Source organism: Anomaloglossus baeobatrachus, chromosome 6 (genome assembly GCF_048569485.1).
Source record: "Anomaloglossus baeobatrachus isolate aAnoBae1 chromosome 6, aAnoBae1.hap1, whole genome shotgun sequence".
Lineage (NCBI taxonomy): Eukaryota > Metazoa > Chordata > Amphibia > Anura > Aromobatidae > Anomaloglossus > Anomaloglossus baeobatrachus.
The window spans coordinates 171,160,323-171,186,202 of NC_134358.1; the positions used below are offsets into that span (position 1 = coordinate 171,160,323).

General features: G+C 44.3%; 1 protein-coding gene across 1 annotated transcript in view; it reads left to right on the top strand.

Annotated features, from left to right (window-relative positions):
* SMCHD1 (structural maintenance of chromosomes flexible hinge domain containing 1) overlaps positions 1 to 25,880 on the top strand; it is a 437,194-nt gene that overhangs the window by 218,707 nt on the left and 192,607 nt on the right. The window contains exons 18-19 of the mRNA XM_075316053.1: positions 22,605 to 22,704; positions 22,889 to 22,961. Of these exons, the coding sequence (XP_075172168.1) occupies positions 22,605 to 22,704; positions 22,889 to 22,961 (173 nt within the window). The remainder of the gene's footprint in view (positions 1 to 22,604; positions 22,705 to 22,888; positions 22,962 to 25,880) is intronic.

The following is a 25,880-nucleotide window of genomic DNA, read 5'->3' on the forward strand; positions in this document are numbered from 1 at the left end:
TTCACGCTGAGCAGAAATCATGGCCGCTAACCAGGAATGTGGAGTCTGAGTTGTGGAGTCATTGTCCATTTTGGTGGATTCGGAATCTGTATAAAATCGACCGACTCAGGCTCCTAAAATATATAATAAATTGGGTACAGCAGTTCAATGCATTGTCATGATTATTTTTTCATAAAAATGTGGGAAAGTTCTGAAATGTCCTAAAACTATCTGGAATGCATATAAATGCATGCAATCATCTCAGAACTGCTGGAGACTCTAGAGCAAAGGTCTCAAACATGCGGGCCTCATGCCTCCTCTCAGGCTGATTTTTGCAGCCCACAGGCACGTGGACCCAGTAACGATCGCGGCTGCTGAAGGGGTAGCGGCTGTCAGCGCTTTATTTCATATAACTATTTTGCTAGCACTGCGCAGAGTCAAGCTCTCTGCACAACTATTTCAATGGCCGGTGGCTGCCATTGGTATTGTTGTGCAGAGAAAGCTTGACTCTGCGCAGCGCTGGCAAAACATTAATCTGAATTACAGATCAGGCTCTGACAGCGGCGGCCCCTTCACTGTCCGCAATGGTTACCGGATTCATGTACCTGCGGGCCGCAAGAAGCAGGGAAGAGGACACCGAGGGAATGGTGGACAGGTGAGAAGAAGGATTTGTTAGTATGTATGTGTTTCAATATTTTTATTATATAACAGTCATAGAATTTCAAACACTCTTATGTAAATATATCCAAAAGTAGATAAGTAATCATAATGATGTTTAACTATTGAAATTTAAGGGGGAGGAGGATATTGGAAGGGAGGGAGGAAAAATAAGGAAAAAGGCTTTTATTGGGAGAATTTTGGAAATGTATAGGGAAAACCACAGGGGGAGGGAAATGGGAAAACATACAGGATTAAACTATTTACAAAAATCTTATCAGACTAGTGAATATTGTAGACTTGCAGATGTTGACACCCATAACATTTGCTATTATTTACATTATTATTTGACTCTGTGAAGACATATTTAAATGCAATAACAAGCACAGAATGAAAAAGAGAAGAGAGCGAAAAATAAAGATAAAAAAAGAAAAAAAGGGGGGGAAGGGGTTCATTCCATTTACGTTGAGGCATTACTGATGTTTGCAGGCCAAAGACTCCATCTTTTGTAGTATGAACTGAAAAGATTATTGTATATTGCATACTTTCTCTCATATTCTTGTTGTGTATTCATAAGCTTAATTATTTCCGAGGTGGTGGGGATAACATTACTTCTCCAGTTTACTGTTACAAGTTGCTTAATAATCAAAAATATATGTATAAATATGGGAACTAAGGCAGGGTCAGTGTCCTCCAAATCTAGAGACAGAAGGGCCATTTGTGGGGCGACTGTAACCTTTGAAGTAGATATTCGATTCAAGAGGTTGTTGATCTCTGACCACATGTTTCCAATTTTATGACACTCCAATAGGATATGCAATAGACTACCCTTATGTCCACATCCTCTCCAACAATCAGGAGAGTTTGATTTATCAAATTTGTTTAAACGTACCGGAGTAAGATACCATCTTGATAAAGTTTTTTATAAAAGGTTTCTTGGAAGATAGTGGAGATGGTGGAGGAGTAGGTAGCTTTTAGGTAGCTTTGCCATTTCTCATCAGAGAAACACATCTTTAAATCCTTCTCCCATCTTTCCATGTAGGTTTGCTTACAAAATATATAGTCATAATTTAAGAATCTATATATGGTACTAGTACTCCAGACGCTTTGTTTCTCTAAGTTGCAGAATAGGATACTAATAAATTCCGGGAGAGGGTAGTTGGTGTTTAGGATTTTCCGGAGGGAGGTCCTCAGAGAAATTAGGAACTTAAAGTCAGAGTCAGGTATATCATATTTTATTTTAATGTCTAAGAATGAGATGAAATCTCTGCCATTGTGTATGTCTTTTATTAGTTTTAGGCCCAAAGTATTCCATGTTTCAGGAATGGTCTCATTTGTCATTAACCCCTTCACGACCGCGGGCATTAAAATTACGTCCTATTTTAACGTGACTTAACGACCAGGGACGTAATTTTACTGCCTAAAGTTCATTTGATTGCCGTGGCCATAGCAACGGCTTTCAAATGATGTCCCCTGCTGTTTCTTACAGCAGGGGACCTTTGCTTCACCCCAGAGGGGTGGCATCGCCACCCCCCATCGACGATCGATGTGATTGGCTGTTCAAATCTGAACCGCCAACCACATCTTTCGCACTGATTTCGGTAAAAATAATGCTGGAAATAGTGCGATACTGTGAGATCCGGCTATGATGTGCTGTAGCAGGTACAGCAGATCATAGGTGGATCTCAAACATGCCGCCCCCAGCCCCTGCATCACTGATTGGAGCGATCGTGCTATGATGCGCAATCGCTCCAATCAGTGTGCAGTGGGGCGGTCTGATCTGCCGGTGGCCGCCCTCCCCAGGCCTTTGCTGGTCTGGGGACCCTCCCCCAACATATCTGCAGCGTGCAACACTGGCTGGTACTAGTGGTACCATGCCACCGCTGCTGCTGCCACGTCACGGAGCAGGAGCGGTGAGTATTGTGCTCACCTTGCAGCCCCTGCGTGCTCTTGTGATTGCTCCTGCGCGCTCCCGTAATGGCCCCTGCCCGTGCCCCCCTGCGATCTGCCCCCCCGACATCCCGATCTGCCCCCCCGACATCCCGATCTGCCCCCCGCCATCCCGATCTGCCGGCCTCCCCGGTGATCTCTATTCTGCAGCTCCTTTGGTATCTCCCTCCTCCTCTGCTCTCCCCCTCTGCTGTCCCCCTCCCCCTCTGCTGTCCCCCCGACATCCTCTTACCTGTCTTCACTGGCCGATCACATCTGCCTCCATCGCTGGGTCCTTCTTCCTGGGTCTTCTGCTGAGCTGTCCAACTTCCTGCCTGCTGCTCCTGTAAAGCTGTTCCTCCTGCTAATCCTCTGGGTACTGTGAGTATAACTTTTTTTTTTTTTTTTTCTTTTTTTTCCTCTATCCCCTGTCCATTTTTACACCTCATGCGTCCGTGCGTATCTCACCTCATGCAGATAACGTATCTGCATCCGTGGTCCGTTTTCGGCGGGACTTTTTTTTTCCCGTATCCCCGACGCGTTTTGTATCGCATCAGTCCGTGCTACCCGCCGAGCGCTGATCAGGGATGCACATAACGGATTGGCATCCCTGCTCAATTTTTGGCGTGACAAAAAGCATCGGGGATACGGAAAAAAAAAGTCACGCCAAAAATTGAGCAGGGATGCCGATCCGTTATGTGCATCCCTGATCAGCGCTTGGCGGGACGCACGGACTGATGCGATACAAAACGCGTCGGGGATACGGGAAAAAAAGTATCGCATCTGTCTGTGCGTCCCGCTGAGCGCGGATCAGCATCCCTGCTCAATTTTTGGCGTGACTTTTTTTTTTTTTTTCCCGTATCCCCAGCGCTTTTTGTATCTCATCCGACCGTGCCTCCTGCAGCGGCCGATCAGTGCACTGCGTCTGTGCGTTTGAAAAGTCAAATGGCGTTCCTTGTCTTCTGAGCCCCGCCATGCGCCCAAACAATTGATTTCCACCACATATGAGGTATCTGCGTACTCGGGAAAAATTGCACAATACGTTTTATGGTGCATTTTTTCCTGATACCGTTGTAAAAAGAAAAAAAAAAGCTACCTTGTTGCTGCAAAAATTAAAAAAAAAAAAATAATAATTTTCACGGTTCAACGTTATCAACTTTCAGTGGAGCCCCTGGGGGTACAAGGGGCCCACTAAACATCTAGATAAATTCCTTGAGGGGTCTAGTTCCAAAATGGGGTAATTTGTGGGGGAGCTCCACTGTTTAGGCACCATAGGGGGGGTCTAAAAACGTGACATGGCGTCCGCTAATGATTCCAACCAATTTTGCTGTCAAATGGTGCCCTTCTCTTCTGAGCCACGTCATGCGCCCAACAATTACTTTCCACCACATGTGAGGTATCTGCGTACTCAGGAGAAATTGCACAATACGTTTTATGGTGCATTTTTTCCTGATACCCTTGTGAAAAAAAAGCTACCTGGTTCAAGTAACAGTTCTGTGGTAAAACAAAAGAAAATTGTATTCATGGCTCAACATTATCGACTTCTGTGGAGCCCCTTGGGGCTCACCAAACATCTAGATAAACACCTTGAGGGGTCTAGTTTCCAAAATGGGGTCACTTGTGGGGGAGTTCCACTGTTTAGGCACCTCAGGGGGTCTCCAAACGTGACATGGTATCCGCTAATGATTCAAACAAATTTTGCTGTCAAATGGTGCTCCTTCTCTTCTGAGCCCCGCCATGCACCCAAACAATTACTTTCCACCACATATGAGGTATCGTCGTACTCAGGAAAAAATGCACTATAAATCTCATGGTGTATTTTTTCCTGATACCCTTGTGGAAAAAAAAGCTACTTAGTTGAAGCAACAGTTTTGTGGTAAAAAAAAAATTCTTTTCACAGCTCAACTTTATAAACTTTTGTGAAGCCCCCAGGTGTTCAAAGTGCTCACCAAACATCTAGAAAATTTATTTGAGGGCTCTAGTTTCCAAAATGGGGTCACTTGTGGGGGAGCTCCATTGTTTAGGCACCTCAGGGGGTCTTCAAACCTGACATGGCGTCCGCTAATGAGTCCAGCTAATTTTGCGTTCAAAAATTCAAATGGCGCTGCTTCCCTTTCGAGCTCTGCCGTGTGCCCACACATTTGATTTCCACCACATATGAGGTATCTGCGTACTCAGGAGAAAATGGACAATAAATTGTAGGGTGCACTTTCTCTTTTCTCCCTTGTAAAAATGAAAATGTTATGGCTAAAGTAACATTTTTGTGTTAAGTAAAATTTTCATTTTTTCCTTCCACATTGCTTTGGTTCCTGTGAAGCACCTAAAGGGTTAATAAACTTCTTGGATGTGGTTTTGAGCAGTGTGAGGGGTGCAGATTTTAGAATGGGGTCACTTTTGGGTATTTTCTGTCACTTAGGCCTCTCAAAGTCACTTAAATGTGATGTGGTCACTAAAAAAAATTATTTTGTAAATTTTGTTGGAAAAATTAGAAATTGCTGATGAACTTTGACCCCTTCTAACTTCCTAACGAAAAAAAAATTTCTTTCAAAAATTGCGCTGATGTAAAGTAGACAAGTGGGAAATGTTATTTCGTAACTATTTTGTGTGACATATCTCTCAGATTTATGGGCATAAATTTTCAAAGTTTGAAAATTGCGAAATTTTCAAAATTTTCGCACAATTTCCTAAATTTTCACAAATAAACGCAAAAAGTATCGGCCTAAATTTACAACTGACATGAAGTACAATATGTCACGAAAAAACAATCTCAGAATCGCCAGGATCCGTTGAAGCGTTCCAGAGTTATAACCTGTCAAAGTGACACTGGTCAGAATTGCAAAAAATGGCCTGGTCATTAGGGTGTTTTAGTGGCCGGGGGTGAAGGGGTTAAGGCAAGGAATTTTAGGGGGAAATTACTGATTTGTTCAAATTTGGTTAATTTGGATTTTTGCTTGGTAAAGTTTTTCCAGATTGATATAGTGGATACAATTGTAGGGGAGTTTGGGGGAGGTAGCTTAGGGTTCAGGATATGAAGTAGGATAAGGGATCGCAGGGAAGAGTAGTTATTGAGGGATAATTCCAAATCGAGCCATGGGAGGGTGTGAATGTTTAGAATCAAATTTATACTCTGATGATATTAGTCTTATAGTAACATATTATGTTGGGTAAGCTGAACCCACCTCTTCTTTTGTGTGTTGTCAGTGTATTCTTGGCAATTCTTGGCTTTTTCTTGTCCCAGATGAACTCATTCAAGAGACTTTGTAGTTTGTATAGATAATTTAATGGTATTAAGAGGGGTATCGCTCTAAAGTAGTATACAATCTTAGGTAATATAATCAGTTTGTATGCCAGAATTTTTCCCAACCAACTTATTTTGTTCTTGGGTATTTCTGTAATCTTTCTTTGAGTAATCTTGACAAGGGCCTCCATATTTGTTTCCACTAAAGAATCCAGGTTATTGGTAATTTTGATCCCTAGATAGGCAAATGAGTTTTCTTCCCAAGTAAAAGAGGAAACTTTTTTTAATGAGACTAATAGTACTAGTTTTAAGGAAAAAGGGAAGACGTTTAGATTTATTGTTGTTTAATTTATAATAGGAGGCCTTTGAATAGTCATTCAGAATTTTTTGGGCTTCTATGATAGTTTAGGGGCTCTGAGAGGGAAAGAATAATGTCATCCGCAAAAAGTCCAATTTTATGATGGCAGTTACTTGTTTTTATACCTAAAATGTTGGAATTGTTTCTGATTAACTCTGCAAGGGGTTCTATAGCCAGAACAAAAAGGAGGGGAGAAAGGGGGCATCCTTGTCTGGTACCATTTGTAATTGGGAAGGTATTTGATAAGTGATTATTGGTGTATATTTTTGCAGTTGGATTAGAGTAGAGGGCCAAAATGCTTTTAACAATTTTTTTGTCGAATCCAAATATATATAAAGCCAATTCCAAATATTTCCAATTGATTTGATCAAAAGCCTTCTCTGCATCCAATGCCAACAGCAGAGAAGGGATTTTTCTATTGTTGATAGGGGAGACTAGATTTTTTACTCTCCTTGTACCATCAGAAGTTTGTCGGTTTTCCACGAATCACATCTGGTCATTATTGGCAATATCAGGTAGTAATTTTTTTAACTTGTCCGCGATCAACTTGGCATATATTTTTACATCAGCATTTATCAAGGATATAGGCCTGTAGTTGCTTACGAGGTCTTCATTTCCCTTTGATTTTGGGATTATAATAATTGTAGCTTCTAGCATTTCTTTGGGAAATGTTCCTGTGTCAGCGGCTTTATTAAAAATATTGACTAGATAGGGGGAGAGGACAAGTGGAAAAGCTTTATAGTAGTCATTGGTAAACCCATCTGGCCCCGGGGATTTTTTGGATTTTAAGTTTGATATTGTTCTAATAATTTCTGTATCCGTAAATGGGGAGTTAAGAGTGTCTAGTTGTTGTTTGGAAATTTTGGGGAGTTGCATTCTATCTAGGAAACTATTAATGGTCGTGTCATCTGGTTGGAAAATTGATGGGTCATTTTTTAGGTTATATAGTTTGATGTAATAGTTGGCGAAAGTTTCAACAATTTCCTTTGGATAATATGCAAAGGAGCTGTCGGGTTTTGCAACTTTATGGATCCTTTTTTGGATTCTGGCTTGTTTGACTCTTTGCGCCATCAGTCTACTGGGTTTATTGAGGTGTAAAAGTTGAAATGCATATTGTGGGAATATTGTTCAAAATCTTTGAATAGTTCAGATTTTAATTCAGCTCTAAGAGTTAGGATTTCCCTATGGATTGTTGTGGATGGAGAGAAGTTTTTGGTGAGCTTCTTCCTTCCGTCTGATCATATTTTGTATTGCTGTAACTTTTTCCCTTTGACGTTTTTTATGCTGCGAGGATAATTGGATGAGGCTCCCGCGAATTACCGCTTTGAGCATTCCATATTACAAAAGGGCACATATTTTCAGGGGAATTTTCATCGAAATATAATTTAATTGACTTTTCAATGTCTTTCTTTATATGTTGGGGAGTTTAAGAGGAAAGAGTTACATTTCCATAGAAAATTGTTTGAAGAGAGAGTATTGAGGCATACAGCGCATATTATTGGCGAATGATCCGAAAAAGTTTTGGGTAAAATTTAATTTTTTTTTATTTTAGAGATTGTGAATGAGTCCGTTAGTATTAGGTCAATCCGGGAAAATGTGTTGTAGATGTCGGAATAATACGTGAATTCTTTTGATGTAGAGTTTATACACCTAAATTCATCAAGAAGTTCCTGTCTTTGTAACCAATGTTTCAGACAGTGCTTCTTGTGTCTTGCCTGAGCTGTTGAATCAAGTTCATTGTCTAGGACAAGATTGAAATCACCCAAGAGTATAAGATCGCCTTGTTTGACCTCCTGGACCAACTCGAATAGTTTATCCAGAAAGCCAATTTGGGCGTGGTTGGGAGCATACACATTAACTATAGTGCAGGGATGATTATTTACTAAACAGGTAATGACAATATACCTACCTTCCTTGTCTTTGTTCTCAGTAAGAAGCTTAAAGGACACTGTATCTTTAACCAATATCATTACTCCTGCTCTTTTTCCAACACTTAGGCTATGTGCGCACGTGTGCAGCAGTTACGCTGCGCTTTGTAGCGCAGCATAACTGCATGTGTCCTGCATCCCCTGCACAATCTATGGAGATTGTGCAGGAGCCATGCGCACGTGGCATATTAGAACGCAGCGATTCGGCTGCTGCCTTAATGAGGAGAGAATGTGTGGAAAGTTTTTATAAACGAATTTTGAATGGTCGTCTCTAGAGAATTTCAACTCTTGTAGGCATGTTATATCTCCTTTAGAGTTTCTTAGTTCTTTCCAGGTCAGATATCGTTTTATAGGGGAGTTTAGACCATGGACGTTATAAGAAATGAATTTAACAGTCATGTTTAGGGGTGGAAGTAAGGAAGGGGAGGGAAGGGAAAAGAAAGAAGAGAAAGGGAAAGAGAAGAGAAGAGAGTAGAAAAAAAATAAACAAATATGCACTAAAGGAAACTTACTTTAAAACTACTATTATAATATGTTGTTATAAAATCTGTAACTACAGTGCTTCCAATGAACAATATAACTTTCCCTCAACTAGATAAAAATACAAAGGATGCAAGGTAATAATTTCTAATATATTTTAACTGAACGAAAAACTTCTAGGTTGGATCAGGAGGGAGTCCAAAATGGGTGGCAAGCAAAATTTTAATGACAAAAGCAAAAAAGTTCTCCCTGAAGGTATCTCCACAAAACGGGTAAGATAAAACCTTCAAGTAGAGGTCAAAGTTTGTGGAAGAGAAAGACTAAATAATACTTGTCTCCTTTCCCCTTCAAGAAAGAAGTGTTGTGTCTATTAATACTGAAGTAAAACGTGGACAGAGAAAAAATAAAAAAAAAAAAAAAAGTAATTTAATCCGAGTAATAGCAGCAACGTGTCCTCTTGTAGATTCTCAGAGTTCAATTCCAGGTGGAAAAGCTCCCAGGGAATAGTCTATTTCAAAATCCAGATTTAGGAAAAGATGGTGTAATCCAAATAGGTGGGATGGTCACCCTTTTTCGGTTCTCCTGAAATTATATACATATTAGGTACTTCATATGAGAAATAGTATTTGAACAGAGGGGTCATTACCGTTGAGTTCTTGGGTCCCCTTCATTATTTAATGAAGAGATAAGTTTTAAGCCATCCTCTGGGGTTTTAATGAGGGTTGTTTTACCATTTAACCAGACAAGAAGTTTAGTGGGGAACCCCCACCTGTAAAGAATACCCCATTCTCGCAGTTGTTTGGTGATGTCGTTGAATCTTCTTCTTGTTTCCATTGTCTCCTTGGAGAAGTCTGCAAAGACCTTGATATGATGATAAGGATCCGGTAGTGTCCTGTTCTCTCCTATAAATCTTAGTAAAATCTCCTTTGTGGTAAAGAAATGGAGACGTAGGATAACATCCCTCGGGATGTCTGAAGGGAGAGATTTGGGTTTGGGCAGGCGATGTATCCGGTCAATCATAATCTCTAACTCCGATAAAGATGGTATAACAGATTTAGTCCCTTAGTGTAGGTTGCCAGGTTATTATTTGTTACTGACTCCGGAACGCCTCTAAGTTTGATGTTATTTCTATGAACACGATTCTCCAAGTCAGTCACTTTGCCCTTTAAAAATTGAACCTGAAGTTGTAGTTCACACTGGCCCTTTGAGAGTACCGTATTTTTCGAACCATAAGACGCACTTTTTTTCCCCCAAATGTTGGGGAAAAGTGGGGGGTGCGTCTAATGGTCTGAATGTAAGGCATGGCTGCGGGGAATGAGGGTGCTGCGGTGGAGCGGGTCATCGGGGCACGAGCAGGCAGCAGCAGCGCCTGCCGTGACCACGTGGGCCCGCTCATTACATATGCACGCCCATCCTCCCGCCCATCTCTCAGCGCTGACAGGTGGGCGGGGTGATGAGCGGGGACGCGCGCGAAGTAAACAGCCAGCCATGATCACCCCTGGCAACTACAGCCAGGAGTGATCATGTGCGGCTGTATTCACTGCTCCCCGCGCATCATCATCAGCGCGGGGTGCAGTGAATCAGTGCACATTACTCACCGTTCCCCGCAGCACCGCGATGTCCTCCTGATTGCCGGCCGCGCTGTGTAGACTAACGGGGCTCACAGCGATGACGTCATCGCTGTGCGCACGTGTCCACACAGCATCGCCGGCACAGACAGAAGGAGATCGCGGTGCAGCAGGGAGCGTGGCCGGCTCCACACAGCGCTGCCGGCACAGACGGAGGAGGAGCGACGCTGCGTGGAGCGAGGAAAGGTGAATATAAATGTTTATTTTATTTTTTTTTATGTGTGTTCCGCAGGATGATGGGCACATATGAGCAGGCTGATGGGGCAAATATGAGCAGGATGATGGGGCAAATATGAGCAGGATGATGGGGCAAATATGAGCAGGATGATGGGGCAAATATGAGCAGGATGATGGGGCAAATGTGAGCAGGATGATGGGGCACATGTGAGCAGGATGATGGGGCAAATATGAGCAGGATGATGGGGAACATATGAGCAGGATGATGGGGCACATGTGAGCAGGATGATGGGGCACATGTGAGCAGGATGATGGGGCACATGTGAGCAGGATGATGGGGCAAATATGAGCAGGATGATGGGGCAAATATGAGCAGGATGATGGGGCACATATGAGCAGGATGATGGGGCACATGTGAGCAGGATGATGGGGCACATGTGAGCAGGATGATGGGGCACATGTGAGCAGGATGATGGGGCACATATGAGCAGGATGATGGGGCACATGTGAGCAGGATAATGGGGCACATGAGCAGGATAATGGGGCACATAATGAGCAGGATGATGGGCACATACGAGCAGGATGATGGGGCACATATGAGCAGGATGATGGGGCACATATAGCAGGATGATGGGGCACATATAGCAGGATGATGGGGCACATATAGCAGGATGATGGGGCACATATAGCAGGATGATGGGGGACATATAGCAGGATGATGGGGGACATATAGCAGGATGATGAGGCTCATATAGCAGGATGAGGGACACACACACATACATACATACATACATACATACATATATATATAAAAAAATAAATATAAGGATGGGGATTATATACAAGGCAGGAGAATCATTACCAGGATGGGGTACCTTACTAGAGAATTTGGGGACATTACCCCCATAATAGTGTGTCAGAAGCAGATCCTCGCCCCATAAGTGTTTTGCTTAAAATTTTATTTTCCTTCTCTAAAACCAGGGTGCGTCTTATGGTCCGGTGCGTCTTATAGTCCGAAAAATACGGTATGTCCGCTTTTTCCTCTACTTGGGATATTCTGGCTTCATTAGCATCCAATCTGTTTTTGACTTGTAGAATGTCTTCGCGTAGGATCTTTGTTTGATTTTCGAATGCTAAGACCATGTCTTTATTGAGAGTTTTAATAAGGTTTACTAAATAGGAGTCAGAGTCCTTTTTCACAAGATTTGGATGAGTTTCACTGCTGTTTAGGATCTTTGATTCAGCAGAAGGTAGTGAAGGTGAATTGTAATAGAGTCTAGGCCTATGTTTATCGAGACTTAGCGAATCAAATTCTTCACTAGCGGATGGAGAGGAATTGTTAAAGTCTCCTATTAGTGCATCATTTCTTATAGTCTGGCCTTTTCTTTTATTAGAACTGGAAGATGATGTTTCAATGTCTGAGATGTTAGATTGTTCTACCTTATTATAAGAGGCGAGATTGAGGAGTGGTGATTTTATATGGTTAACTGTCGCTTTTACTAGGGGGAATGATTCATTTTTTATATAAGCTTGAGTGTCTTTCATCCCCTGCTCCACACAATCTCTATGGTTTAATCTTGATTGATGTTTAGTCTCTATACCTCCTCCTACATGTGAGACTGTGGCTGGTGAAGCTTCTATTTTGGGGGTGATGGATTTTAGGTTATAGGTAAGATTTTCCTTATCCAGAGTGGTTTTAACCATTGTTGTTTTATGTGCCGCCTTCAAGGTGATTTGTTTGGTCATTTTTTATATTTGGTTTTATCTTCTGCCTTTCTCCTTTATCCATTGCAAAAAGAATTTTTGCAATCGGAGCTATCCCTTTAAATCCGAAATTTGACGTTTTTAATTAAATCAATGTTGCTGTTGCTTCTGCTTTATTGTGAGAGTGCAGCCTCCAGGGAAGAGTGCAGGGCAATAGGGCTTTTCCAGTAAGGTTTATAACCACTATTTAGGGTGATTATAGGTGGCTATTAGGGAATATTATGGCCAGGACTTATAAAATGGCCGCTCCTCACTGACTCCAACTGTCACATTCACTTTGTGGTCAGAAGAAGGCCGCTGTTCGGACCCCAGCACGGGATCTAGTTGGTTAATATATATGGCACAGAAGGGAGATTTTAAGATTTCTGTGGATTTTCCCACATCCCCCCAAGGTCTACAGTAATATTTAGGAGAAGGGGGCACATAAATTTTACAAGGTACAGGGTTCAGTGTGATCAGTGTAAATTGTATGGGGACAGCGCTGAGCGCTTGTACTCACTAAAACCTGCCGCAGTTTTTTCCTTATATCTTTGGTGTGCCACCTCCGATTTTCATGGGGGTGGTATCAAAATTTTCTGCACCTTCCTCTGAGTCCGGAAATCCTGGATGTGGGATGTGAAAATGCTGTCGCAGTACAGGGTCCACAGAGATTAATTCTTCATAGCCTTATTAATGGCTTTGCGCAGAGCCAACAGAACTGACACCGTCGAAGATTTTTGGCTATATCTTCTGAGAGCCTTCACCGATTTTGATGGATATGGTCTTGAAATTCTCCAGGTGACCTCCTCTGTCTTCCTGGCTACTTTTTTTTCCATAAATCCACCAAGAAGTTTAATAAAAAAAAGTTGCTTTGGAGTATGACATTGCTGGTGATTTTTCTACATGAAATGTCCTAAAACTATCTGGAATGCATATAAATGCATGCAATCATCTCAGAACTGCTGGAGACTCTAGAGCAAAGGTCTCAAACATGCGGGCCTCATGCCGCCTCTCAGGCTGATTTTTGCAGCCCACAGGCACGTGGACCCAGTAACGATCGCGGCTGCTGCAGGGGTAGCGGCTGTCAGCGCTTTATTTCATATAACTATTTTGCTAGCACTGCGCAGAGTCAAGCTCTCTGCACAACTATTTCAATGGCCGGCGGCTGCCATTGGTATAGTTGTGCAGAGAAAGCTTGACTCTGCGCAGCGCTGGCAAAACATTAATCTGAATTACAGATAAGGCTCTGACAGCGGCGGCCCCTTCACTGTCCACAATGGTTACCGGATCCACGTACCTGCGGGCCGCAAGAAGCAGGGAAGAGGACGCCGAGGGAATGGTGGACAGGTGAGAAGAAGGATTTGTTAGTATGTATGTGAAGAATGGCACAATAGGGGACCAGTATGGGGCATTACTACAAGAAGAGAACCTGCATGGGCACATTAGTTAAAGGGGACAATGATGGGGCACATTACTACAGGATGGGGCCAAGGATGGGACACGTTACTACAGGATGAGGACAAGAATGGGCACATTACTACGGGATGAGGACAAGGATGGGCACATTATTATAGGATGAGGACAAGGATGGGCACATTACTACAAGAAGAACACAAGGATGGGCATCTTAAAAATGGGGTGAAGGACGGGCACAGATGGGGACAAGAATGGTCATATTACTACAAGATTTTTTCCAAAATTAGCAAATGGTACAATTATAAAACTATATTACTTACAGACAAAATGTAACAAAAAATCAAAATAAAGCATGGCTTTTTTTTTTTAATCCTCAAAAATGTTTTTATTTTTTTTTTTTTTAAACAAAAATGTTCATTTTATAATGAAAAATGTTCAAAAACAGTGATTCAAAGGTATATAGAAAAAAATATGGTACCAATCAAAATGTCACTTTGTCCTGAAAAGAATGCCGACCCCCAAATTATTTTTTTTCTATGTGCAGCCTATATACCCAGCCGAGTCTGACACCCCTGCTCTAGAGTGAACAGGAAAGTAGGATTAAGGCAGGTACTTCTTTAAAGTTAGTCTAAACTGTCAATAAAGAGCAAAGTGTTCATTTAGAATTATATGATCTTGTTGAAGCTGCTTCACATCTCTCTCCTATATCACATGCACTGTGTTGTGCACACGCTGCAGCTGGCAATAAGAGTCTGCAAGAGGGACATGCTGAATCTCTGGCAAAGTGAGGAAATTGGTTATTGTTGCTAGAACCCCTAAAATTGATTCCATCTTGAAGAGATGTGCTGGAAAAGGGGCAGTTGTCGATCAAGCCACTCAGTGGTGCAGCACTCATTTAATCATTGAGTGATTTGCTTGAGCTGAAACCCTTTCTTGTACACATGGCCAACCCTCAGGTAACGCTACATGAAGGTCAAACAGGTGGCTGAATTGAAGGAATTGCTTCATCACTAGAGTTGATCTAATACGCCAAAATCCGTGACCAGCGGAATCCTGCCGGATTGAAAATAAAATCCGGATCCGCTCCGGATTCCGGTGCCCATATAAGTCTATGGGCACCAGAATCCGGAGATTAAAATTGTTTGTGGAAGGGATTCGGGGGTAGGAGCATGAGCGGTGTACTCACCCGAGACTGTGTCATGGCAGCAAACTCCTTCCAGGTCACGATTTTCCCCTCCGGAGCAGACAATTCAGTATTCGTTGTTTGCCTGCCCACTTGCTCGTGTATTTAGATGCACCCCACCCTGAGTGTCAGCGTGTCAGCTGACTGCAACCAATCACAGGCGGCAGGACGGCTGGTGGGCATGGAAAGCAGTGCAAGGCTCTGCGGGTCAGTATGGTGAACGTGCATGTCTTTCAGAAACACATGCACGTCCCTGTGAGAAGTATGCGGCTGTGTCGGTGATGCGCTGTCACTCGTACAAGTCTGACATGATATCACCCGGCACAACCTGCGCTTTCTGAACATGAGTGTGCATTTACAAAGAAACACAAGCACGCTCCTGTCAGTGTTTGGCTCTGCCGGTGATGCGGCTTTTTTATTATTTAAATAAATAATTTTAAAAAAGACGACGTGCGGTCCCCCTTAATTTTCATCCCCAGCCATGATAATGCCGGCTGGGGGCTGGTAGTCTCAGCCCGCAGCTGCCCACTATTGCCGCATCTATTAGCGGTGGCAATCAGGGTAATACGGGGTTAAAAGCAGCGCACAGCTGCTACTAAACCCTAGGTTAGTAATTGCACAGGCATCTATGAGATACCTGCATCACACTTGCCTGTAAATGAAAGTAAATATACACAGAGAAAAATCCTTTATTTGGAGTAAAGTACAAAACACACACTCCTTCACCTCTTTATTAACTCCCAACACCCTGCAACTCCGGCGTAATTCACACGAGGTCCCACGCCGCTTCAGCTCTGCTACATACCTAGCGGCCATAGAGCACGACCGATGGCTGTGCAGACATTGACAGCTGTGATGACTGCACGGCAGGCAGATACTGTCACAAGCTGGGGGCGTGTGTGCCTGCAGCCAATCACAGACGAGAGGAAGTCCGATGGGCGGGGAAAACACGGAAAGCTGTGTGTATACGATGCACAGTACAGGAAGTGAATGCACGACCCGGAAGCAGTGTGCCGCCATGACACTGAGTCTCGGTAAGTATGAAACGCTGTTTTATTTCTGTTTTTCTTTTATTTTTCAATTATTTTCCCCAGTGCTGGATCCGGCACCCGGAAATTTTTGAAAACGCGCGAATTCGGACTTTTACAGCCCTATTCATTACCCATTTACAGTGACTAAAAAATGACAAGCTAAGTATTTAACTCCTGGCATTTTCATAAAGGAGTGGAAGAACTTGATGTTTTGCCTGTTGCAAAGTAGAGGTTCAATTGCAGATGGCATTGCTGCTTCAATTAAACTCAGAGAGACACTGCTAGAAAATAAAATTCTTCTGGCAGCCGTGTATGTGGACCCAAGTCATCGTATATTGGTGGGTGATCAATAGCTTCCTAAAGGAAAAGAAGCTCTGACAGAGGTAGCAGTTAGGATGAGTGGGCTACAGGACTGCCAAAAGAACAAGAGGACTTGTATCCTTCCAGTGCCACTGCTGCCGTATCTTCAGTCTCATCAGATGATGAGTTTAATTTTGAAAAATATTTGGACTGCATGGAGTAGCAAAGCGTTGCCGCAGGGAAACGGATCCCGCTTCCATAGCAAACAGATTGACCATATTTCAGCAAAATGCTTCTCTTGCTCTCAAAGAAGTAGAAGAGTTCAACCGTTCATCAAAACTGACTGCATGAGTCAATTCCTTTATTCTCTGAAATTGGTTGCCCATGTGGTCATTGCTTTGCCACCAACCAAGGTTAGTGTAGATAAGTTGTTCTCTAGCCTTAACCCCTTTGTGACTGGCCGATTTATTTATTTTTTTTTTTGCTTTGTTTTTTTTCACCATTCTTATCCTGAGAGACGTAACTTTTTTATTTTTCAGTCAATAGGGTCATGTGAGGGCTCATTTTTTGCGGAACGAGCTGTACTTTTAAGTGAAACCATAAGTTTTACCATATAGTGTACTGGAAAATGGCAAAAAAATTCCAAATGCAGAAAAATTGCAAAAAAAAGTGCAATGGCACTATTGTTGACTGAGGTCTTAAGAACTATAAGCATTTGATGCACAGGTAGATTAGGTTTAATCTGCCAGTTTTTTGTGGATGTAAGGCAGAGTGTAAATTCGTTATGTAGAGGTCTGAGAGACCTTGGTGGTTGCCCCTTGTTGCCCTAATGATGGCTTCTTTGGTTCTGATCCATTTTACCCAGGATGTTAAATAGACAGAATCGGGCATGAACTGTAATACCAGAAATGCCCTCTAGGGAAGGCTACTGATTCTGGCTAACAAATTAGATATGTGTAGTACCAGACAACCCCTTTAGATCATATATTCGTGGGGTTGCAACCCTGTCTTCTATAACATCCACCATTTTCTATCAATGAGGCAGCAGCGCGCTATTCCTTTATCTCCTGGCTCCGGTGTTGACCTGGATCCTTCTCTCTGGACTGGTGGGCAGCACACTGGTCCTGGGTACACACTGCTCCTTCGGAGTTGACCCTCACTGGGTAGCCCTCACTTATTAATGACCGTTTGGTCACTCTCCCATCTCCTTCCTAGCAGCCCCAGTGAGAGTACCTTTGCATGATCCTAGGTCCGCCCGATCCAAACAGGTTCCCTTGCTTTAGATTTTTGGCGTGCTCCGCCTGCAAAGCCAAATTCCCCCTAGGCCAGGATGTCCCGCTATCCTCCGGCTGCAGACCCGAAGCGTCCACAGGACTTCTCCGCCGACGACTCAGATGCTGCCGCCGCAGCCTCCGGCCCTGCAGGGCCCAGCGTCCCGCCTCCTCCCGACTGGTTAGCATCCCGGGCTCAGTCCGTAGATTCTGTCGCTGAGGCTTCTCGGACCATCGCGCTAGCTCTGCATCTCTTGCCGACGCTCGGTCAGCCCTCCACAGGACTAGCGCAGTCTCCTCAGGAGGAAGTGAGCCCCATCCCACGGTCCTCTGCTACTGCTCAGAAGCGGACCCACCAGGTCTCGTCCTCAGCGTCCTCCCAGGCTTCACCCTCATCCCCAGGGCCAGACTACCACTCCTCCCGGGAGTCCTCCTACCTCTCAGGTGATAACTCAGATGTAGCACCTCTGCTGGATTCCGAGCAAGTGGCTGATGTTCGGCGCATGGTGGATAGCCTGGTAGAAATGGTGAATAAGACTCTGAAGGTACAGGTAGACCCCGTCTCTTCTCAGAGCACCCAAGCGACTCCATAACGCATTCAGTGGACATCCAGAGTTCGCTGAGTTACTGAGCAACCACAGGCAACAGCCGGACAGGGTGTTTACCAGCGGTAAGTCCATCAATTTACATTATTCCTTCTCTGAGGGGCTCCGAAAAGAATGGCACAGTCCTGCCTCTCCCTAACAGTGCGTCTCTCAGGGACTCCATGGACCGTACCATTGACAGGTTGGGCCGTTCTGCCTTCGAGGCAACTGGCACATCCCTTTCCCTGGCCTTTGCCTTGGTTTGGGTTGCAAAGGCGCTGATGTCCTGGGCGGACACTCTGCGCAGCAGACTCCGTGCCATCTCTGCCGTTCCGGAACTGGTTAACATCTCTTCGCAGATTACACTCGCGGCTGAGTACCTTCTCAACGCAGCCCTGGCGTCTGCCAAATGCGTGGCCCAGACCTCTAGCAACATTGTGGCCATCCGTCGACCCTCTGGCTCAGGACCTGGACTGCGGATGCGGCCTCTAAAAGGGGCCACTGACTCCCCTTCCGTTCTTAGGGGAACATCTTTTCAGGGATAGGCTAGTTCAGTTGATCTCCGAGGCTACGGGAGGAAAGAGTACCTCTCTTTCCCAATTTCGGCCCAAACGCATCCAGAACACCTCAACCAAACGTGGAAAACACGCTTCCCTCGGAGGGGCAGGAAGGCTTCGGCATTCAAGACCAATCCCTCTTGGCGTGTTCGCGTCCCCACCAGTCCACGAAGTCCGCCTCCAGGTCTCAACGCCACTCCTCCAAATGTCTTGCGGTCTCCATGCAGCAGCGCCAGACTAGTGGGAGGGGGGGGGGGGCTCCGGTCTCGCTTCCAGCATGGCTGGCTCCCCTTAATTACAGATATCTAGGTCAGAGAGATCATTGTCTCGGCTACGAAATAGAGTTCGATTCAATGCCACCGAGACGTTCTGTCGGTTATCGCCCTCCCGAGTAGCCCACGCGTGCTTGCGCGTTCCTCCTCTCCAGAGTCTCTCCTCTAATCTGGAGTCGTGGCACCAGTCCCTCTCTTAGCACGCTTCCAGGGGTTTTTATTCCAACCTCTTTGTGGTCCCCAAGAAGGACGGCTCGGCCCGCCCCGTCCTCGACTCGAAGCTTCGCAACAAGTCGGTGAGACCTCGAGCATTTTGCATGTAGTCTCTCCGCTCTGTAATCGTGTCCATGGAAGTTGGCGAAGTTCTGGACATTCAAGACGCCTATCTAGCAAGGAAAGCCTCACTTCAGGCGAATGGTCCCTCAACGGGGAAGCCTTCAACCAGGTCTGCGGCAGATAGAGGACTCCGGAGGTGGTCCTAACGGCCTCCCGATTAGACTGTCAGGTTCCAAGGTTCATCGCGGGGTACCGCGACCACCTGGCGCTAGGGGTCGACGCGGGGAACCAGTGCAGGCTCCTGTACTTCCCACTGCTACCCCTGATCCCAAAGGTTCTCAAGAACATCAAGGCGGAAGGATTTCCAGTCATCCTAGTGGCTCCACAGTGGCCCAGACGAGCATGGTTCGCGGAAGTCATTCAGCTCCACGCGGACATTCTGTGTCACCTTCCAGACCGTCCAGATCTTCGGTGGCAGGGCCCTCTTTCCCACCAGAACTCAGAAGTTCTAAATTTGACAGCCTGGCTATTGAATCCTGGGTAATAGCTCAGACAGGCCTTTCGACAAGGGTGATACAGACAATGATTAAAGCCAGGAAGCCATCTTCTTCTGCGAGGATCCACTACCGCATGGGGAGAGTTTTTTTTTTTTTTTTTTTTTTGCCTCCGGTGGTCTGAGGCACACAGCATCTCATCTCCTCTCTCCTTCTCCCTTCCCTCAGTCAGGTCTGGATGCGAGTCTAGCACTCGCCACACCTAAAAGTCAAGTGTCGGCTCTGTCAATTCTGTTTGAGGACCCTCTCCTCTCGCCCGCGGATCAAGACCTTCATCCAGGGAGTTGCCCATCTAGCTCCGCCGTATCGTCGTTCACTAGAACCGTGGGTTCTTATGCTAGTGCTGGGTTCGCTTCAAGGTCACCGTTAGCACTTTACGAGATTCTTTTCTTTCTCACCTGTTTTGGAAAGTGGTGTTTCTCATCGCCATCACTTCTATATGAAGAACTTCAGAGCTGGCCGCCCCCTTTTGTCCTTATTCCTTTTTTGGTCTTTCTCAGGACAAGGTAGTGCTCCGGCTGGACCCCTCCCTTCTGCCCAGGGTGGTCTCGCCGTTCCATCCAAATGAGGAGATTGTTTTTCCGTCCTCCAGTCCTGGTCCTTCTCACAGCCTGGAAAGGGCCTTGCACACTCGGATCTGGTGCGAGTCACCAGAATTTACGTCTCCAGGACCGCACGTTTCCGTAAGATGGAAGGTCTGTTCCTTCCATTTGTCCCAAGAGGGGCATGCCGGTATCCAAGGCCACGATTGCCAGATGGATCCGTTCTGCCATTTCCGAGGCCTATTGGATAAAGGACAGATCTGCACCACGGGGAGTAAGGGCGCACTCTGCCCGTGCAATGGGAACCTCTTGGGCGGTTACGCATCAGGCGTCGGCTGACCAGGTCCGCAGGACCGCCACTTTGTCTCGTCTGCATACCTTTACTAGGTTCTACCATGTTCACACCCAAGCATCGGCAGAGGCCAGTCTTGGGGGGGGGGAAAAGGGTTTTGCAGGCGGCAGTAGCAAGGTAGGTGCATTCAGGTCTTGGGCAAGCCCGACAGGGGAAGCTGTTTCCTGTCTATCTCCGGTGATTGCCTTTTTCCCACCCAGAGACTGCTTTTGGACATCCCACGGTCCTGTGTCCTTCAATGAAACGAAAGAGAGAGAAAAATGTTTGTGTGCTCGCCGTAAAATCTCTTTCTCTGAGTCTTCTTTGGGGGACACAGCGCCCACCCTGCTTGTTTTTGTTACATATTGCCTGCCTATTTCAATGGTCCATGTTCCCAGGCCACTTGTCGCACAGCTACTTTGTTATAGTTATTATCTTGACTTATGTATGGTTGTTTTGGTACTCCTCCTACGCTTGTGCACTAAACGGATTTAAGTCTGCCTCCGGCTCAGGGTGTACACTGCTAGGTAGGAGCTAACCTTTTTTTGTCTTAGTATCAGCCTCCTAGTGACAGCAGCATACACCCACGGTCCTGTGTCCCCCAATGAAGACTCAGAGAAAGAGATTTTCAGTGAGTACACACAAATCCTTCTTTTTCCCCCTCTTGCTGCATAGTGTATTGCATATTTACAATTTTAATTTATTTGTTCTAAACTTTTGTTCCAATAAATATATTTTATGTTCTACCTAAACAGCTTGATTATTGTATCATAATAATGATTAAAAGGTCATGTTACCATTTTACTACAGTAAATTTATCACAAGGATGAGTCACGTATGAGTCGGAATCAAGGAAATTTGAGGAGTCTGTGTAGGAGGTTTGGCTTGCCGACTCCACAGCCCTGCTGCTAACTGTGCCGGAGACATCAAGTAGAGCGCTATGCATCAGCCACTGTTGTCACCAGATGAGTCTTTGGTGGTGGTAATGTTACAGTGTGGACCTATGTGTCTAGTCAATACAGAACTGCCCTACACTTTTTGAATAGTACAGTGACAAGCCCCTACTACTTGAATAACATCATTAATTCAGTCATTGTGCCTCTGCATGAACAGCACAGACCCAATTTTATCTTCATGGACTACAAAGCTCCAGCTCATCGAGGTTACGTCATTAGTGAATAACTGCTTAAGACTGGGGTACCTTAAATGGAGTGGCCTGCACTTTCTCCAGACCTGAATCCCATAGAAAATGTAATGGATCAGTTGAGTCGCTGGGTAGAAGTGTAAGGCTACATGCGCATGCTGCATCTTTTTGTGTTCACAAACTGCAGCCAAAATGCAGCCAAAACTGCACCTTGTCAGAGAGAGCTTGGAAATGTCACAAAAAACGCTTGTAATTGTAGGTGCGTTTTCGGTGCATTTTTGGTGCGTTTTTCACAACATGCGTTTTTGCTGCATTTTTGTGACAAATATTGACAAAAACGCAGGAAGAATGAACATGCTGCATTTTTTTTGTCACAAACTTTTGAAAAATAAAACGCTGACAAACTGCAATGTGCGCATAGAAAATCTGACTTCTCATTGACTTTGCAGGGAAGTCAAATGTCAGAAAGTTCTGACAACAAAACTGCAGCCAAAAACGCACCAAAAACGCAGAGTGCGCATGTAGCCTAACTGTACCTTAGAACCTCAGTGACCTGAGAGACTCCCTTCAAGAAGAGTGAGATGCTATGCCTCAGCAGACAATAACTCCACTTGTGAACAGCATGAGACGTCAGTAGTAATTGATGATAAAGGCCACATGACAAGTTATTGAGATATTGACATTTTTTTGTTTGCGTTTGTTTCAAAAAATGAGAAAATTGCTATTGCATGCTTCTTAAATGCCTTACTTCCATGTTAAAATATCACTGTAGTGTGAACTTTTTACGTTTTCCATAACTTTCACCCGAAAGCCAAATATCCCCAACTTTTTGTGAGTAGTGTACATATCAGTCTATTGAGCTCCTCTTGGTCTATAGCATGAGGCCATCAGATTGGACTGCATTTTCATGGTAGCAGGGTTCATTTAAGTTACAGTATGTCTTGATTTTTATGTCTAATTTGGAAGTGTCTATATTTACTGAAGATAGATTTCTTTTAAATAATAATTTTGTTTTGTTGCATTTAGTGGTCTTACAATTGAATACGAAGAGCTAAGCACGGGGGCACCATTATTGATTAAGGGAGTGATTATTAGAGGACAAGTGTCTAAGAGCTCCCAGGCCAAGGTAACTATGACCTTCTCACTAATTGGTGACTGTACTATAGCCACATTCTCTTATGTGACTGTCACCGTAGTACTATACTGATTCTTGTTACTCTTGTATAACATAAATTCATCAAAAGTCATCTGTAGATCATGTGTCTTACATTTTTTTCCGTGTTTTTTTTGTTTTCGGTTTGCCTCAACAGAATTCTACCTTGAAGGTTACTTTGCCTCAATTAAAAGAAGACAGTCAGACTACAAAGTTAAAGTTATTACCTGGTATGTATACGTCAGAAGTTTTTCCTACTTACAATTTGCTTCTATGTAATATATTTAAGTGAATATCCAACATAAGACCCCCTTGTTACTCAAATTACCCTCTTATGTTCACATGTCCAGTAATCATCCGTTAGAACGGATCTGGTAGAAATCGGTTGGGAAAAAAGCTGTGCAGAAGAAAAGCACGGATTTCTGCTCATTCCGTTATTTATTTATTTTTTTTTTAACAATGGAGTTGATGGAAAATGGATCAGTTAATATCAATTTGTTTTTGCTTTTATTTCTTATCCCCTTCACGTCTGGGTTATTTTCCGTTTTGTTTGGTTTTTTTTGCTACCCTTTTTCTGAGAGCCGTAACTTTATTTTTCCGTCAATCTTGCCATATAAGGGCTTGTTTTTTGCTGGACGAGCTGTACTTTTAAATAAAACCATAAGTTTTACTATATAATGCACTGGAAAACAGCAAACAAATTTGAAGTGCGGAAAACTCCAAGTGCAATCGCACAATAGTTTGTGGGATATTTTATTCACCATGTTCATTGTATGATAAAACTGATGTATTGCTGTGATGCCTCAGGTCCGTACGAGTTTGTAGACACCAAACTTGTATAGGTTTACTTTAATCTAAGGGATTAAAAAAAAAATGCACAAGCTTGTCCAAAAAAGGTAGGAAGGAGTGGATGGGTCCTTCCCGGAGGGATATCTGGCTATTTTCCGTGTCGAGACTCCTAACTGAGGCTCCACGGACCCTTTTGATTTGCATACTTCCCAGGGGGAAATGCACCTAGGATTTCACTGTGTTGACCGCCTTCACTGGCTGCCAGAAGTGTTTTCTCTGGCTGGTCTCCCCGAGATCAGTGATTTTGTCTTGCTGGTCTAGTAGGCATTGCTCCCACCTAACCAGAATCCTACTCGACACTGATCAGGGGCAATACCCCGAAACAGCTGTCTGTGGATGGATACCTGGCCTTGGTATTTCCCTTGTCATATCTTTAAACTCGTCAAGAGCTGGATATTGACGAAAAGGGCCACTGAATATTGTGGTTATGGTGGTCTCCTAAAAAGAGCCACTGCTTGGCTAGGTCCTTCCCGGAGGGATATCTGGCTATTTTTCCGTGCCGAGACTCCTAACAGAGGCTCCACTGACCCTTTTTGATTTAGATTACAACAAAGACAGTTGACTTCTCACATTTCCAGCACCGTTCCTAACCTGCACAAACCCCTCATCATGCTGATACCCCAATACTCAACCGCTGCTGACATATTTGTCCCCATTACTGATCATAATAATAAATAATAATAAATAATAATAATAATCCGCTTAGTACCCCACATAATGTCCTCCATTGTGCCTCTTATCAAGTAAAATGTCTCATTTGGGCCCTCCTTGATGGTAAAATTAACCAATTAATAAAAATATTATTGCTTTATCCAATTGCCTTAGAAAACAGTGCCCACAATTTGCCTCTAGAAAGTAATAATGCCCCCAGTGTACCCATTTCACAATTAAAATGCACCAAGTGCCCCTATAACAATAATGCTTCTTAAGAGCACATATAACATTTAATAATGTCTCCTGAGTCCCCCCCATACATAGTTTCCCTCTACACAGTGGGATGCCCCCCACAGCAACCACATACACCGCATGATAGATGCACAGCTCCCTAAAGACACAGCATGATGTGCCCCACATTATCCTCCTGTATTTTATGATGGCCCCAGTAGCCCCCCTGTGTAATGGCCCTCACTAGCCTCACCCAATGTATGACAGCCTTCAGTAGCCCCCCATGTATGAGAGCCCCCAGTATTTCCCCCACACTGTGATTGAGCCCCCAGTATTTCACCCTTACAGTAATATGGCTTCCAGTATTCACACCCCACAGTATGGTGGCCCCCAGTATTCTCCCCACACTGTATGATGGCACCCAGCATTTTCTCCACACAATGTCATGGTCCCCACGTGCAAAAAGCCAGCGGTGCTGAGTCAATCTGACAGTCATAAGTTGAATTTATCAAGTCAATTACATCCATACAATACCTCCTAAGAGGCGTGCAGTTCCACATAAGATGTAGCAAGTCTGCGTCTTCAGCGCCACATTTCCAGCATGCAGAGTCTGGCTTTGCTATTTTAAATAAAAAATCCAGAGGTTCTATACACCATGTGTACCAGATACAGCTGGGAAAGTCTATTCGTTTCACTAACCAAGAGCAATGGAATGTTTTGCACAATATCATCCCATAGTTCCAAGGTAATAAAACCTATGTCCCTCTGACATTATTTTTTTTTTTAGCGTGCAAGGTTCCGTTCGATATTTGGTTCCCTGTAGATACGTATAATAAAGTGAGATGCCCCCCCCCCCCTTGTATTTCCTGCTGCTACCACTCTATCGTGCATAGGGGTACGCTCAACCGGCGACAGAATCGTATTTTTAGACTGTGCTTCACATGCATGCCTCTGTTGTAGCTATTAACCCCTTCATGACCGCGGGCAGTAAAATTACGTCCTATTTTAATGTGACTTAACGACCAGGGACGTAATTTTACGGCCTAAAGTTCATTTGATTGCCGTGGCCATAGCAACGGCTTTCAAATGATGTCCCCTGCTGTTTCTTACAGCAGGGGACCTTTGCTTCACCCCAGAGGGGTGGCATCGCCACCCCCCATCGACGATCGATGTGATTGGCTGTTCAAATCTGAACCGCCAACCACATCTTTCGCACTAATTTCAGTAAAAATAATGCCGGAAATAGTGCGATACTGTGAGATCCGGCTATGAGATGCCGTAGCAGGTACAGCAGATCATAGGTGGATCTCAAACATGCCGCCCCCAGCCCCTGCAGCACTGATTGGAGCGATCGTGCTATGATGCGCAATCGCTCCAATCAGTGTGCAGTGGGGCGGTTTGATTTGCTGGTGGCC